General features: G+C 52.1%; 2 protein-coding genes across 7 annotated transcripts in view; one reads left to right on the top strand and one right to left on the bottom strand.

Moving 5' to 3' along the window:
* TBC1D2 (TBC1 domain family member 2) overlaps positions 1 to 7,502 on the bottom strand; it is a 37,126-nt gene extending 29,624 nt beyond the window's left edge. Inside the window, exon 1 of the mRNA XM_074953688.1 lies at positions 7,460 to 7,502. The gene's annotated coding sequence lies outside the window, so the exon portion shown is untranslated. The remainder of the gene's footprint in view (positions 1 to 7,459) is intronic.
* Positions 7,503 to 7,864: 362 nt separating this feature from the next.
* The window catches only part of ELP1 (elongator acetyltransferase complex subunit 1), a 113,893-nt gene continuing 106,511 nt past the window's right edge, over positions 7,865 to 15,246 (top strand). For 2 of the 6 annotated variants that reach the window (XM_074953690.1, XM_074953695.1), the window contains exons 1-2: positions 9,595 to 9,673; positions 10,506 to 10,700. In XM_074953690.1, coding sequence (XP_074809791.1) covers positions 9,599 to 9,673; positions 10,506 to 10,700 — 270 coding nt within the window. In that variant the 5' untranslated portion in view covers positions 9,595 to 9,598. Of the gene's footprint in view, positions 8,282 to 8,598; positions 8,758 to 9,594; positions 9,674 to 10,037; positions 10,217 to 10,505; positions 10,701 to 15,246 lie in introns of those variants that run through there. The other 4 variants (XM_074953692.1, XM_074953694.1, XM_074953693.1 and 1 more) reach the window with 4 other exon arrangements.

A 15,246-nucleotide genomic window follows, 5' to 3' on the forward strand; every position in this document is an offset into this window, starting at 1 on the left:
CTACCTTTTCCTGTGTAGGTCTAGCACATTCCAGTGAGTGGGGAGCCACAGTCAAATCCCCTGACCCCAAACGGCATCTCACTCCACAAGTGGTGACTTTGATAGAACTGCTTGTGGAGCAAGGTGCTACTCAATATGTGCACGTGGATTGGAATCTGCTCTCACGATGTTACAGGCAATTTCCTCTCTTTGCCCAGTGTCCATGGAGCTTCAAGTATATACAGTCACTGGGTCCATCAGAAGGCTCCTTTCATTCAGTTCTCACCTTTATGCTTTCACTCCATTTCCCTCAATAGGGGTTGACACTGGCAGGCCAGATGCCAGCTGTTGCCCAGGCTTCAGGTATTAGCTAAGGCAGTGGTTCCCAGACTCGGGAGGCCGCTTGTGCAGGGAAAGCCCCTGGCGGGCCGGGCCGGTTTGTTTACCTGCCGCGTCGCAGGTTTGGCCGATACCGGCCGCCGCTTCCTGCAGCCCCCATTGGCCTGCAGCGGCGAACCGCGGCCAGTGGGAGCCGCGATCGGCCGAACCTGCGGACACGACAGGTAAACAAACCGGCCCGGCCTGCCAGGGGCTTTCCCTGCACAAGCGGCCTCCCAAGTTTGGGGAACACTGAGCTAAGGCACTGACACACTTATAGCTGGAAACCCCAGACCAGTTCACTGGTATGTTTGTTTTGCTCAGAAAAGGTATTAGTCTCATAAGAATATATTTAGCGTTCAGATTCTATGAAATGCTTGTAAATTGCTGCATGCATTAATCTCATTTACAATGTCTGCATTCCAGGCTATAAGGAAATATCTAAGTTTTACTTTATAACTTTGAAAATGTTTGCTCTGAACTTGTAAACTCAGGCATGGGAATCATCCCCCTGCCCATCCAGAAGGATTATCAAAATCAGATGTGCCATCAAGGAACATCACAATGCAAAGGACTGGCTAATGACCGTATCCTATCTGGGCAATGCTACATGCAAGGAAGCTCATCCTGTGGGCTTGGAGGCTGAATGAAGGAAACAAAACAAAGCTACAGGACAGTGTGACACTGTACCCCATATTCTTCACAGTGGTATTATGATATGGTTAAGACATAATCATAACATATTTTATGCAAGATAAGTCATGCGAGGTGTCATTGGAAAGGTTATGATTTACTGAATATGATTATGATTAGCTTATCTGTATGCATGTATCATTTTTGTGTCTGAAGTTAGGAATATTGACTATATATCTGTATGACAAATGTGTTTACACCTAGGAAACACCCACTAGGCAAAAGGCTCTCAGTCTAGATGGTTGGCTGGGAAGGGCCCATTCAGGTTGAACAGCCATTAGGGGAAAACAATAGGCCTTAGAAGAAGCTTATTTCCCACCTGGGGTCCTTCCTGAGGACACTGCAGACAGCCTCCGACTCATGGCTGCTGTGACACTACAGAGACATGTGACTAGGTCACCTGGTGCCGGACTCCATCTTGGGATACCAGTGTTTTTCCACTGCCCGGGTGGGAACCAAGCTTTGAAACAAAGGGTTCCAGCCATTGCAAAAGCTATTTAAGGCAGGAGAAAGAAAAGGAGTACTTGTGGCACCTTAGAGACTAACCAATTTATTTGAGCATAAGCTTTCGTGAGCTACAGCTCGCTTCATCTGATGCATAAAAGTGGAAAATGCAGTGAGGATGTTTTTATACATACAGACCATGAAAAAATGGGTGTTTATCACTTCAAAAGGTTTTCTCCTCCCACCCCACTCTCCTTATCAGCAGGAGAGTGGGGTGGGGGGAGAGAAAACCTGGATTTGTGCTGGAAATGGCCCACCTGAATTATCATACACATTGTAAGGAGAGTGATCACTTTAGATAAGCTATTACCAGCAGGAGAGTAGGGTGGGGGGTGAAAACCTTTTGAAGTGATAAACACCCATTTTTTCATGGTCTGTGTGTATAAAAACATCCTCACTGCATTTTCCACTTTATGCATCAGATGAAGTGAGCTATAGCTCACGAAAGCTTATGCTCAAATAAATTGGTTAGTCTCTAAGGTGCCACAAGTCCTCCTTTTCTTTTTGCAAATACAGACTAACACGGCTGCTACTCTGAAACCTGTCATTAAGGCAGGAGAGTGACATCATCGTAGCTCTTCTCTCACTCCCCGCTCAAAGAGACTCCTGAAAAAACTTGAGGAACAAAGGCTGAACTGGAGGAAGTGCTGCACCCAGACTAGAGCGATTTTTAGCCTGTGAGTGGAACATCTGGGGATTTCAAGCTGCTAGTGCAGCTTGTTCCTTAAGAATCTGCAGCTTGCTTGCATCATCATTTAGGGTGAGAATTTGCTATTCATATCCAATCTATGTAGCATATTAAGCTTAGTTGGCGGTTTTCTTTATTTGCTAGGTAATCTGCTTTGATCTGTTTGCTATCCCTTATAATCACTTAAAATCTATTTTTTGTAATTAATAAACTTGTTTTTGCTTTGTCTAAAACCAGTGTGGGAGAGTCCTAACCCGGGGCAGAAAGCCGTTGTATATTCCTATGCACACTGAGGGGGTGAATTTCATGAGCTTACGCTGTAAAGTTCCCTGTGCAGTGTACGACGGTATAACTTTGGGTTTACACTCCAGAGGGGAGTGTGTGCCTGCGTAGCTCGGAAGTTCCTCAGCTGGAGCCTTCCCATGCAGAGCTGATCACAGTGTCTGCATGTAACTGCAGCTGGGTGTGTCCTTACCTGTATGTGTGCTGGTGAAAGTGCAGGCTGGACACAGTGGTACAGTGTAAAGGGAGCCCAGGCTGGTGGGTCAGGGAGGCTCAGTGGTACCCCAGTTTCAGGTGGCACCCCTGCGGGGAACCTATCAGACACATTTTTCCATCTTTTTGACTGTTTGAACTCTGAAGTGCCAGAGACTCTAAACGGAAGCCAGAGATCCGCAGGGACTGCCTTCTGGGTCTGCCTGCACAGACAGTTTGAATTGACAGATTACCACAACTCTATCACTCTTAGGATTTAGATGGTAACTTGTTTGTGTGTATGCGTTTGTTTGCTTTAACCTGTAAAAAGCTCTCATTTCTTTTTCCTAGTTAATAAACCTTTAGATAGTTTATTACAGGATTGGCTACAAGGGTTGTCTTTGTTGTCAGATCTAGGCTACCACTTGATCTGGGGTAAGCGACTGGTCTCTTGGGATTGGAAGCAACCTGAATTTGGAGTGATTTTTGGTGTAAGTGACCATTTATCACTAAGTACAGTTTGTCTGAGTGGCCAGGTAGACTAAGGGGACTGTCTTTGATTCCACAGTAAGACTGTTATAGTGATCCGGGAGTTCCCATCTGTTACTACTGGCTTGGAGAAATCTAATGGTAAAACACATCACCAGTTTGGGACGTCTGCCCGGTTTTTGACAGTCTGCCCTCAGGCAGGCACTCATGGTCGTGAGCCACTCCAGACAGCGTGACAATGGGTGTAGTCTTGGCAGGATTTCACATGCCACAGGTCAACTGGGTTTATAGATCATAACCCCAGTGCTGTTAAAAGTTTATTGTAGTACTGAGAGTTTTTAAAGATTAGCCACAATGAGTGAATCACAGTCACAGGAGGATCTTCACACAAAGACCTTGACAAATTACATAGAAATAGGGGAACAGCCCTTAAAAAGAGAGCCTCAGATCAGGAACTGAAAGCTTTGCTCATAGACTTTGACCAAGGAGCAGGGTTTGAGGATTTCCTTACACCCCAGATGCTGCAGAGACCGCTGCAAGCAGAACTGTTCAGCTGAAGTTCCTGGAAGCCCAGAGAGAATGTGGGCACCAGATGGTGGAACTCTGAGTCAAGGAGAAGAAAGAAATTTAGGAGGCCGAGGAGAGAGCCTACCAAAGATGCAAAGCCCCCCACTGAAATCCAGGTGTCTTTGGTGAGCTTCCTCCTTGAACAACTAGAAGGTGAGGAAAGAGCATATCAAAAACAGATGGAAGCTCACGCACTGCACCTCAAAGTCCTGCAGCAGCAAAAGCAGTAGCCTCAAACTCTTAGTACATCCCCTCTCAAGAACAGGGAGTGGGAGGAAGCCTGCCCAATTTACCCAGAGACTGACTGCATTGAGGAGTTCCTGCCGACCTTTGAAAGACTGTGTGGGATCCATAAGAATCCAGAAGATAAGTGGAAGCCTATCCTCTTAACCAGATTAACTGGGAAAGCAAGACAAGTTTTTAATTAAATGAAGGAGGGTGATGCTAAGGTGTATAAGAGACTTAAAGAAAATGTATTGAAAAGTTTTAAGATCACTCCTGAGTCCTATTGATTGAAGTAAAGAAATCTTAAAATGTTTGACAATATCATCCACGTGGAATGTGTGTGTGTAAGGTGTGTAATTATATGCAAAAATGGGGTAGTAGAGGCAGGGCTGAAGGTAGCTCTAACAAACGGTTTAATTTGGTGGCAAAAGAGCAATCATGGCGGGGTGGGGTGGGGTGGGGAGAAAACCTGGATTTGTGCTGGAAATGGCCAATCTTGATTATCATACACATTGTAAGGAGAGTGATCACCTTAGATAAGCTATTACCAGCAGGAGAGTGGGGTGGGGGGAGAGAAAACCTTTTGTAGTGATAAACACCCATTTGTTCATGGTTTGTATGTATAAAAACATCTTCTGTATTTTCCACAGTATGCATCCGATGAAGTGAGCTGTAGCTCACGAAAGCTTATGCTCAAATAAATTGATTAGTCTCTAAGGTGCCACAAGTACTCCTTTTCTTTTTGCGAATACAGACTAACGCGGCCGTTACTCTGAAACCTGTCATTTTGTGGACAGTCACTGATGAGGTAAAAGCAGCCATCTGTGACAAAAAGCCTTCCACAGTTTGGCGGCAGCAGAAATTGCTGATAAATATATTGAGTCAAGTGCTCATGGGGGGCACAAACCCCAAAGAAAGGGAAATCCTTCTGTTCCCCAGGTTAAAAGAGGGGAGGGATCTAGGAATAAACCTAACCCCAACTTGGTTAAAAAACCTCAAGGGAGCCCAGAGTTTAAAACCTCTTACCCTAAGGGAAAGCAGACAGTCTGTCATCACTGTGGGGCTCCTGGCCATATAAAACGAAATTGCCCAAAATGTAAGGTCACCCCACAGTTGGCACCCACCACCCTAACCATGAGTGCCAATACTACGAACTTGATCCCAGAAGAAGTTGCAAAAGAGGAGACTGGCCTCATAAACTATATTAGGACTGAGTCTTGGAAAGGTAGTAAAGAATTTATTAATATTTTTGCGTTGGCTGAATTTTCTGCGACTGTGCCCCTGGCTAAAGTCCACTTGGAGTGGAAGGATTCAAGGGTGATATTGTAGGCATTAGAAATTTACTGCCCGCTGATATTTTAATAGGTAATAACATTTTAGCCATGTCTAGTCTTATACCCCAGTCTCAAAGAAAGTATGGATCTGGTTCACCTGCTTTGTCTGTGGTCAGCAGGGAAGGCTGCAAAGGGGAGGGAAATGCCCTCAGTTGCCCTCTGAAGAGGATTCGAAATTTTTTCTGTTGTGCCACAGTTTGCTCTGGGCTTAAGTGAAACTCAAAAGGAGTTTGTGACTTCCCAACAAGCGGACCCTTCTCTGAACAAGAGAGGGTTACAGCTCAGAATGATGCCTCGGCTGGGGAAGGAAAAGGTGGGGACTCAGTTGTGAGCCATTCTAGACAGCATGACAAAGGCCTGTTACTGGTTTGTATTGTTTTATTTGCTTTGTTTATATTATATTCTTAAATTATTCATTAGTCAACTGCAGAAAGGCTTTATTGCCCAAGGACCTGGGCCAGGCCTGTTCCTGCACCCACTGAAGTCTGTTTCTGTTCTGCAAATTTATGTTTGATGTCAAGGGGAGGAGAACCAGCCCCAGTAATAAGACAATTGGCAACAAATCCTCAGAGACAGAGAAGAAACGGCTTTGGGACAACTTGTTGAATGGCTGCTAGCCATGGGTCTTCTCTAGCTCTGAGCAATCGTGAGCACACTGCCCAAAGACCACGGTTTTGCTATGGATCTTTAACCTGGGGGTTGCCAATGTAAGTTTTAAGTCTGATTCAGAAAGAAAAACTGAAGAAAGGTCAGGAAGACACACACCTCACCCCGATTGTTTGGGCAGGGCAGACACACACCTTGCCCTGACTGTATTTTATACCAAACTCGCTTTTACAGGAGGAAGTTCCTGTGACACTGACACCAGGTAACCCTCACATTGGAAGTTACCTCAAAAGCTGCAGGAGAGCCATGGGACTTAGAGCCTAACTCTATATTTCCATGACAAATGCAGGAAAAGGTAGATGTAACAAGTGGAGAATGCTGGATTAGAGCAGGGACCAACACGGCTGTACCCACTACCTTAACCCTGCCTGTCTCAGAGAGGGAGCTCCTCCTGCCTCGGCCAAACACCCACCATACGCAGGTATTTAACATGTGGACTTGAAGCACTGACAACACTGCAAGGCCTGCTGAATAGTGACTGAAAAGATCAAATCCAGCCCACAATCACGCGGGGGCACCATTCAGCCCACCCATTACCAGGTATAAACAACTGGGGACTGAGAGAACTAGAAATCCTCCTGGCTGCAGGGGACAATTCTGCCTCCCACTGAGGGGCCGGAGGGAATTTACCTCCCCCTGGGACTTGTTATTCCACAACTGTCCACTATGGGGTCTCTGGCACCTTCCTTGAGGCAGCTGGCGTCTGCCCCCTCTGCCAGAGGCACTGCACTGCCGGGATGGGGGGTAGCCCCAGGACACCGCTGCTGCCCCGTGGGGTGGTATGTGAGGGGGTAACACCTAGACACTCCCTGCCCCTCTGCCCTGTGGGGCGGTGTGTGCGTGGAGGGGTAACCGCTGGACGCTCCCTGCCCTGTGGGGCGGTGTGGGGGGGAAGTGACCCCAGGACGCTCCCTGCCCCCTCTGCCCCGTGGGGCAGTGAGCGTATGTGGGGGGGTAATCGCTGGATGCTCCCTGCCCGCTCTGCCCCATAGGGCGGTGTGTGTGGGGGGGTGACCCCAGGACGCTCTCTGCCCCCTGTGCCCCGTGGGGTGGTGTGAGTGTGTGTGGGGGGGTGACCCCAGGACGCTCCCTGCCCCCTGTGCCCCGTGGGGCAGTGTGTGGGGGGGTGACCCCAGGACGCTCCCTGCCCCCTGTGCCCCGTGGGGCGGTGTGTGTGTGTGGGGGGGGGTGACCCCAGGACGCTCTCTGCCCCCTGTGCCCCGTGGGGCGGTGTGTGTGTGTGTGTGGGGGGGTGACCCCAGGACGCTCCCTGCCCCCGCTGCCGGAGGCGCCGCACTGCCGGGGTGGGGGTAGCCCCTGGACACCGCGGCCCCCCCGCGGCGCCGAGCCGGAGGGTCGGGGGAGCCCGCGGGGAGCCCGGGGCGGAGCCGCTGCCGCCGGGATCCGCACGCTCTGGGTGGGGCCCTGGCCCGCAGCCCGCCCGGGCCCGCGCCGCCCTTACCCGGCTCGCAGCGCCCGCGCCGCTCCGCTCCGCTCCGCTCCCGGCCGCCGCCCGCCTGCTCGGGGTCTGGCCGGGAGCGGCGGGCCTGGGGCGGCGCCCGGGCGGAGAGAGGCGGGGTGCGGGCGGCCCCGCTCCGCCCAGAGCCGGCCCCGGGGGCGGGGGTTGGGTCTCGCCACCGGCTCCGGAGTCAGGCGGTTGCGGGGCAAGTCCCGCCCGCCACACGCCGACCCGCCCGGCTCGGGGTCAGCGCTGGCCCCGCCGCAGCCCCCGCCGCACCGGGCGATCCCGGCACCGCCGCCCGCGGTGCCGAGGCTGCCTCCCGGAGGCTTTGCCGGGATCCCCGCAGCCGCCCGCCCTGGCTCGCCGGGGCAGAGCGTCCCCCGGACGGGGAAAGCTGTACCGGCGAGAGCACGTCCTTGCCCGTAGCACCAGGACTCGCCTTCCAGCGGGCCGGCCGGAGGGGCGCGCCGGGAAACGTTTCAAACCCGATCGGCCAAAGCCCCGAACCCTGGCCCGAGCCCCAGCGCTGAAGGCCCGACCCCCGGTGCGCCCCACTGGGCAGGAGCCCTGAGCCCCGGCAAGCCCCGTGGGGCTGCAAGTCTGAGCCCCGGCGCCTCCTGCAGCTCCGGGGCCCCGAAGCGGGTGGGGGTTTCCAGGAAAGGCTCTGTGGGAGCGGGACAGGAGGACGTGGGGCACCTTGGAGAGAAAGACAGTTACTCGAGCATAAGCTTTCGTGGGCTACAGCCCACTTCTCCGGCTGCAGAGACTGGAACATGGGGTGAGAAGAGGGGTAGGTCGATACGCACACGGAGAGCATGCAAAGTAAGCGGCTAATTAGTTAAGCTGAGCTATTATCAGCAGGAGAAATAGTGATCATCAAGATGGGCCCTTGAGCCAGTTGACAAGAAGGTGTGAGGACACTTAGCCTGGGGAGACTCAATCTGTGTCTTCAGTCCTAGACTCTCCGGAGGGCATCTAGTCCCGCCCCCTGCTCAAAGCAGGGCCAAGCCCCAGATCCCTACACGCCCCTCAAGGATCAAACTCGCAACCCTGGGTTTTGCAGGCCAATGCCCAAACCACCGAGCTCTCCCTCCCCCCCTTGAATTAATATGCAAACTAGATGCCATTAACTTGGGCCTGACTAGGGACTGGGAGAGGCTGGGCCATTGCACCCATTGAATCTCTTGCCCCCTGTCCAGCACCCCCACGTCTGCCTGCCCCCTGTCTGGAAGGGGCTGGCTCCACGGGCGCGACCGAGGGGTGGTTTCTCCTGCTGATCAGACGGCTCCACCGAACTGGTGAGCCCCTCGCGGTCCGTGTGACAACGCCCAACGCCCCCCCCGTGCTCCCCGGCTACCCCCCATGCTCCCACTCCCCCCCCCGTGCTCCCGCTCCCCAGCTCCCCCCTGTGCTCCTGCTCCCCGGCTCCCTCCACCCCCATGCTCCCGCTCCCCGGCTCCCCCCCGTGCTCCCTGCCCCCCCCCCGTGCTCCCTCCCCCCGGCTCCCACTCCCCCGTGCTCCCTGGCCCGGTCTCGGCAGCCAGGGGAGCGAGTGGGCTCGTCTCCCGCCGCCACGAGTCCGCCCGCTCCTTCCGCGGTGCCGCGCTGACCCGGTGCGACCCGGGCCCGCCGCGTGGGCGGCTCGGGAGGAGCCGTGGGGGACGCGCCGCCCGGCGGACTCAGGCCCCCGTTCGGAGCCGGTCCCACGCCAGCTCGTCAGGGAGCCGGGTGCGACCCTGGGCCACAGCCCCCCCCTCCCCCCTGCGGGGGCCGCGCTGACCCCCCCCTTTCCTGCGCGGCCAAGGCTGCAGGTGCTTGAGGCAGCTGCCGCCCGGCCTGGAGGGGCAGCGGGGGGGGGGAGCTCAGTGGTTTGGGCACCGGGCTGCTCGCCCAGGGCTGTGAGTTCAATCCTTGAGGGGGCCATTTAGGGATCGGGGGCACACATGGGGGCTCGGCCCTGCTTTGAGCAGGGGTGGGACTAGATGACCTCCTGAGGTCCCGCCCAACCCTGGGAGTCTACGGTTCCCGGGGGGCAGCGGAGCCGGGGCGCGACCCCAGCCTCGACCCTGCGACAACCGAAACGCGCCGGCGCATGCGCCCCGCCGCTGGCCTGCCTGGGCCGCAGCCCCTCTCCTGCGCATGCGCCTCCCGGAAGCGCCGGTCGCGGCTTCAAGATGGCAGCGCCCGTCTCCTGAGCGGCGGCGCCGGCGCGCGGTGAGGAGCGCCCCGGGCCCGTCCCCGTGGCCGGCCTTCGCTCTGCGGCGGCTGCCGGCCCTGCCTGGGGGCGCCCCCTGCCCGCTCGGGGTCTCTCGCGTTGTCCGGGCGGCCCGCGTGCTCCCGGGCCGACCCTCAAACCCCGCGGGGGGGGGCTGATAAAACCTCCCCGGAGAGCCCCTGCTGCTGCCCCCCCCGGCGGGCCTGGCCGGGGGCCTCCCCGTGCGGGCTGGGGCCGCTCTAGTGACCCGCGGCCGGCCGCTCTTGCCGGTGCGCGTAGCGCCGCCGCCCCGGGCGCTTCCCGGAGGAGCCCGGCTGGTCTCGGTGCTGTTGTCGTGACAAGGCCTTACCCACGGGAGACAAAAAGAACATAAATGAAAATCCTGCTCGTGGTGGTGATCTTGCCCCTGTTCAGGTTCCTGGGGTGCCCCTTGCTCTTGTGTCCGCCTAAGGCTGAAGAGCAGTGACTGCCTTTTCCCCTTTCGCCCGCTCACCGTTTTGTCTGCTTTCAGCAGTTCCTGCCCTGCTCACCTTCTCTCTAAAGTAAGTAGTCCCCGTCCTTCCTCGGACTCGCTCTTTCCTCTGGAGGCAGTCACATAAGTCCCTTCTCAGGCTCAGTTTACAGCTCCCTCTCTAAAAGAAAAGGAGGACTTGTGGCACCTTAGAGACTAACCAATTTATTTGAGCGTAAGCTGTAGCTCACGAAAGCTTATGCTCAAATAAATTGGTTAGTCTCTAAGGTGCCACAAGTCCTCCTTTTCTTTTTGCGAATACAGACTAACACGGCTGTTACTCTGAAACCAGCTCCCTCTCTGTGTGTTTGTTTTAATAGCTCTTTGGGGGATTGCATTTCTCCACTTCCTGTGTTGCTGACACAATGAGAAATTTGAAGTTACTGCACACTCGAGAGCATGGGCCTGTCCCAGCGTTGGGGAGTCCTCAGTGTTTCTGCCTCCGTGCAGCCCAGGGGACGCTGCTCATTGGCTCAGAATATGGGATCCTGGAGCTGGACCCAGCCATTCGAGGGGTGAGTTACTGGTGGAAGTTCTAAAGCTTTGTTTAGGGCTGTTTTCCTGATGCTAATTGTGGGTTCATGCTTGCAGGATGGTAAATGTTTTCATGCTCATTGACTTACTGGGCATTCAGAGCACTCTGAGTGTTACAGGACTGGATCTGGTGACCATACTTTTTTTTTTTTCTTTTTTCTTGTGATCACAAAGAGCAGTAGGTTGGCTTTGCCTGGCTGGAAATGCGTTCTGCCACCAGCAGTCTTGTTGTGGTGCCGCTGCAGTGTCTTGTGTTCCATCCACCTATCTAGATCGAATCATCTCTCTGGATTGTAAACGCCTTAGTTTCAGTCCTGGTCCCCGCCAGGTTCTGTACAGCAGCGAGCACGCTGTATCTGCAGTACTGAGCACACGTAGACTTTGTTTAGTGCTGACATTATGTCTGCAGTACTGCAGGGTACACCAGCAAAAGTCTCAGCTCTGAAGAAAGCTTGCAGTCTAGAAGGCAGACATGCATAATAATGAAAATGTGGATTTATGTCCTGGTAAAGTTACATGTCCTGTCCAATTCAGTTCTTTCTGCCACTGCAGTCTGAGGGTACTAAAACAGGAAAATTGGAGAACTCTCACTGAATTCATAAAAGAGGCGTTTAGATTGGTGCCTGGTGAAGTTCCCCTTCTACTGTACAGGAATGATAGGAGTCAACCAAGCTTGATCAGCAGGAGAAACCACCCCTCGGTCGCTCCAGTGGAGCCGGCCCCTTCCAGACAGGGGGCAGGCAGGCGTGGGGGTGCTGGACAGGGGGCAAGAGATTCAATGGGTGCAATGGCCCAGCCTCTCCCAGTCCCTAGTCAGGCCCAAGTTAATGGCATCTAGTTTGCATATTAATTCAAGGGGGGGAGGGAGAGCTCGGTGGTTTGGGCATTGGCCTGCGAAACCCAGGGTTGTGCGTTCAATCCTTGAGGGGGCCGTGTAGGGATCTGGGGCAAAAATTGGGGCTTGGCCCTGCTTTGAGCAGGGGGCGGGACTAGATGCCCTCCGGAGAGTCTAGGACTGAACACACAGATTGACTCTCCCCAGGCTAAGTACAAAGCATGTTATGAGCCGTTATTTTTGGCTGCTTAGTTGAGGCTCATAAGCAAAGAACTGCCATAGACATGAGCTTATCCATGAGTGAACTCCTCTGTAGCCCTGTTCCTGCAGTGTGCAGGAGCTCGGCTCTAAGCCTTCACAGCTCAGTTGCTCCTCAGAAGACTACATCTTCATTAAAAAGGGGGCTATACTAAGAGTCTGTCAACGGAGGCCCAGAGAGACCAAGTACCTTGCCCACAGACACAGTGAGACACAAGAGCCGAGGTCAGACCCAGAACTCTGACTGTAACCATTAGACACGTTGTCTTGTAACCAGCGCATCAAGTTCTCTTGGCTTTTAAAGCACTCTGATGCCTAAGGGGTAAAGCATCTGAGGTGCATTATCAGGTTCAGTCAGGCTTTGTGTTGATGCTGCTTCATTCTCGCCCCTTGCTTCTGCCACTCCTGCTCAGCTTCTTGGCTCTGCCACAGACAGAGTCGATACGCCTCCCCTCTCCCATTTTTTCATAGTTCTCAAGGGCAGAAGGAGCTTTAATTATATAAAGGGACACAGCTGAGTACTTAAATTCTGACATTGAATCTAGTTTGGAGCCATTCCATTATGGAGGTGTGATGGAGTGTACTTGCCCTGCACTGGACAAGGAGGCGTTATCTGTGACTCTGGGCAGAAGAAGCCATGCCCCCTTCACCCCTGCTGTGCATGCTCCAACTGGAGCATCAGTACAAAAGGGAGCAGCCCAGCTCAGTCAGGGTGGACCATGGAGGAGAGAGGCTGCTGCCCGGGAACCCCAGATTGTGGAGGCTAGGGACGCCGAGACACGGGCGGATATCTGGCTACCTGCAGACGCCCGAGAGATGTTGGAACCGTCGGGTGCCTCACAGGCCAAAGACCCCAGACACCCATGGACCAAGTCACTGGAAGACTGAGTAAGAAGCAGCCCAGGGAGACTAGCTATTGATCCGGTTGTAGAACCAAGCAATAAGTCAGTGTGTTTTGGTCAGATCCCCGCTCACCCAGTGATGAATACGCTCTCCGCTGAAAGGGCCCTGAGCTGGGACCTGGTGGACTAGGGAGGGCCTGGGTCCCCCTACCACTGGCCACCATCTCCGACCATCAGGCCACATAGCCTGGCTAAGGAGGACAGCCATATTACCACTGGCCACTAGGCCACACAGCCTGGCTAAGGAGGATAGTCATATTGACTCTGGCCTCTGGCCCATGCTGCCCTTCCTCACAGGGCTGCCGTATTGACTCTGACCACTAGGCCACACAGCCTTCAAGGGAGGGGCACCATATTGATTCTGGTCACTAGCCATGACTGCCCTGAGGCTAAGGGCGGGCAGGTGAACTCAACTATGGGGCTATAACGCCCTTTTCCCTGCCTCAAAGGGGGACAGGATGTACTTGCCCCACGACAGGCGGGTAGATGATCTCAGGTATTTAATGTTGTCATTTCAACCCTCAAACTTCCTTTTAAGCAGGGTGGATTTGACACTAGTCAGGAAGACTCAATTTAATCATGGATTTCTACATAAAAGTGCATTCTTGGTGGTGGCTATAACTTTAATACATATTCTTCACAACTCAGAGATAGATGTAAGTTTAATTTTTAGAAGGTACACACTGTACATTTTTAAAGCAATTTCTTTTGAAAACTTTTCAGATTAGTTTTACAGCTATATCAGAAAACGAATGATTGTTTGGTTATTTCATTTACTAAAGGTAATTGAACCAGATATTTTTGAAGTCACTGGGAGGTGAACTATCTCCAGTTCAACAGGTTAATCGTTAATATTTGGAGGATTTTCTTGCCATGGTGTATTAGGAGGAGAACATCACCAGACAGACATTTAAATTGTTTTATTTAACTAAAACAGCAACTTTACATATTCTGGATTTTTTTCTTCAACAGCAAACATAATATTTTAACAAAACAAACATATGAATTTTTGAATTTAAAAGTTCAAGTTTTTTAAAATCAGGTTTGTTTTTGTAAAAATTTTTTTCATCAATTACCTCTTTTTGTAATCTTCTGGTTCTTATCACAAGCTTATCTATGGTGGTTTCTGGATGATGGAGGGTTTTTTTCTTTTTGCTACATGTCATACACTGTGGCTATGTAACATACATGATGTGACTGACACACTATCATTGGCAAATAACACTGAAACTATAGAAAATGATGGTGATCTTGAAGGTGGATAGTCTTCAGAATCCTGTATGTTGAGGATGGATTCTCCTAAACAAAATAAGTCAATACAGTTATTTAATTATTATTACCGTTCTGCTCATTTAGTATTACTCATTGCATTCACTGACACTCAGTACTGCTTTAAAGGTGAAATTGTAAAAGAAAGATCTGCCTATTTCAGCTATTTATTTTTTATCACAACTGCATCTAAGATTATAGTACCGTACAGTAACAACTATATTTTTTGCTCAAACATGAGAATTCAAGAATAGTCCAGAAGGAAGACTGGCAGTTCTTAAGAAAGAAGTATGAAATTAAAAAGTTTACCAACCTGATGAACATGTCTGAACATGCAGGATCTTCAACGCAGTTTCCTCCTGAGAAACATAGAATCATAGAATATCAGGGTTGGAAGGGACCTCAGGAGGTCATCTAGTCCAACCCCCTGCTCAAAGCAGGACCAAGCCCCAACTAAATCATCCCAGCCAGGGCTTTGTCAAGCCTGACCTTGAAAACCTCTAAGGAAGGAGATTCTACCACCTCCGTAGGTAATGCATTCCAGTGCTTCACCATCCTCCTAGTGAAAAAGTTTTTCCTAATATCCAACCTAAACCTCCCCCACTGCAACTTGAGACCATTACTCCTTGTTCTGTCATCTGCTACCACTGAGAACAGTCTAGATCCATCCTCTTTGGAACCCCCTTTCAGGTAGTTGAAAGCAGCTATCAAATCCCCCCTCATTCTTCTCTTCTGCAAACTAAACAATCCCAGTTCTCTCAGCCTCTCCTCATAAGTCATGTGTTCCAGTCCCCTAATCATTTTTGTTACCCTCCGCTGGATGCTTTCCAGTTTTTCCACATCCTTCTTGTAGTGTAGGGTCCAAAACTGGACACAGTACTCCAAATGTCGAATAGAGGGGAATGATCACGTCCCTCGATCTGCTGGCAGTGCCCTTACTTATACAGCCCCAAATGCCATTAGCCTTCTTGGCAACAAGGGCACACTGTTGACTCATATCCAGCTTCTCATCCACTGTAACCCCTAAGTCCTTTTCTGCAGAACTGCTGCCTAGCCATTCGGTCCCTAGTCTGTAGCGGTGCATGGGATTCTTCCTTCCTAAGTGCAGGACTCTGCACTTGTCCTTGTTGAACCTCATCAGATTTCTTTTGGCCCAATCCTCTAATTTGTCTAGGTCCCTCTGTATCCTATTCCTACCCTCCAGCATATCTACCGCTCCTCCCAGTTTAGTGTCATCTGCAAACTTGCTGAGGGTGCAATCCA

The sequence above is a fragment of the Natator depressus genome, chromosome 5 (assembly GCF_965152275.1).
Source record: "Natator depressus isolate rNatDep1 chromosome 5, rNatDep2.hap1, whole genome shotgun sequence".
NCBI classification, from domain to species: domain Eukaryota; kingdom Metazoa; phylum Chordata; order Testudines; family Cheloniidae; genus Natator; species Natator depressus.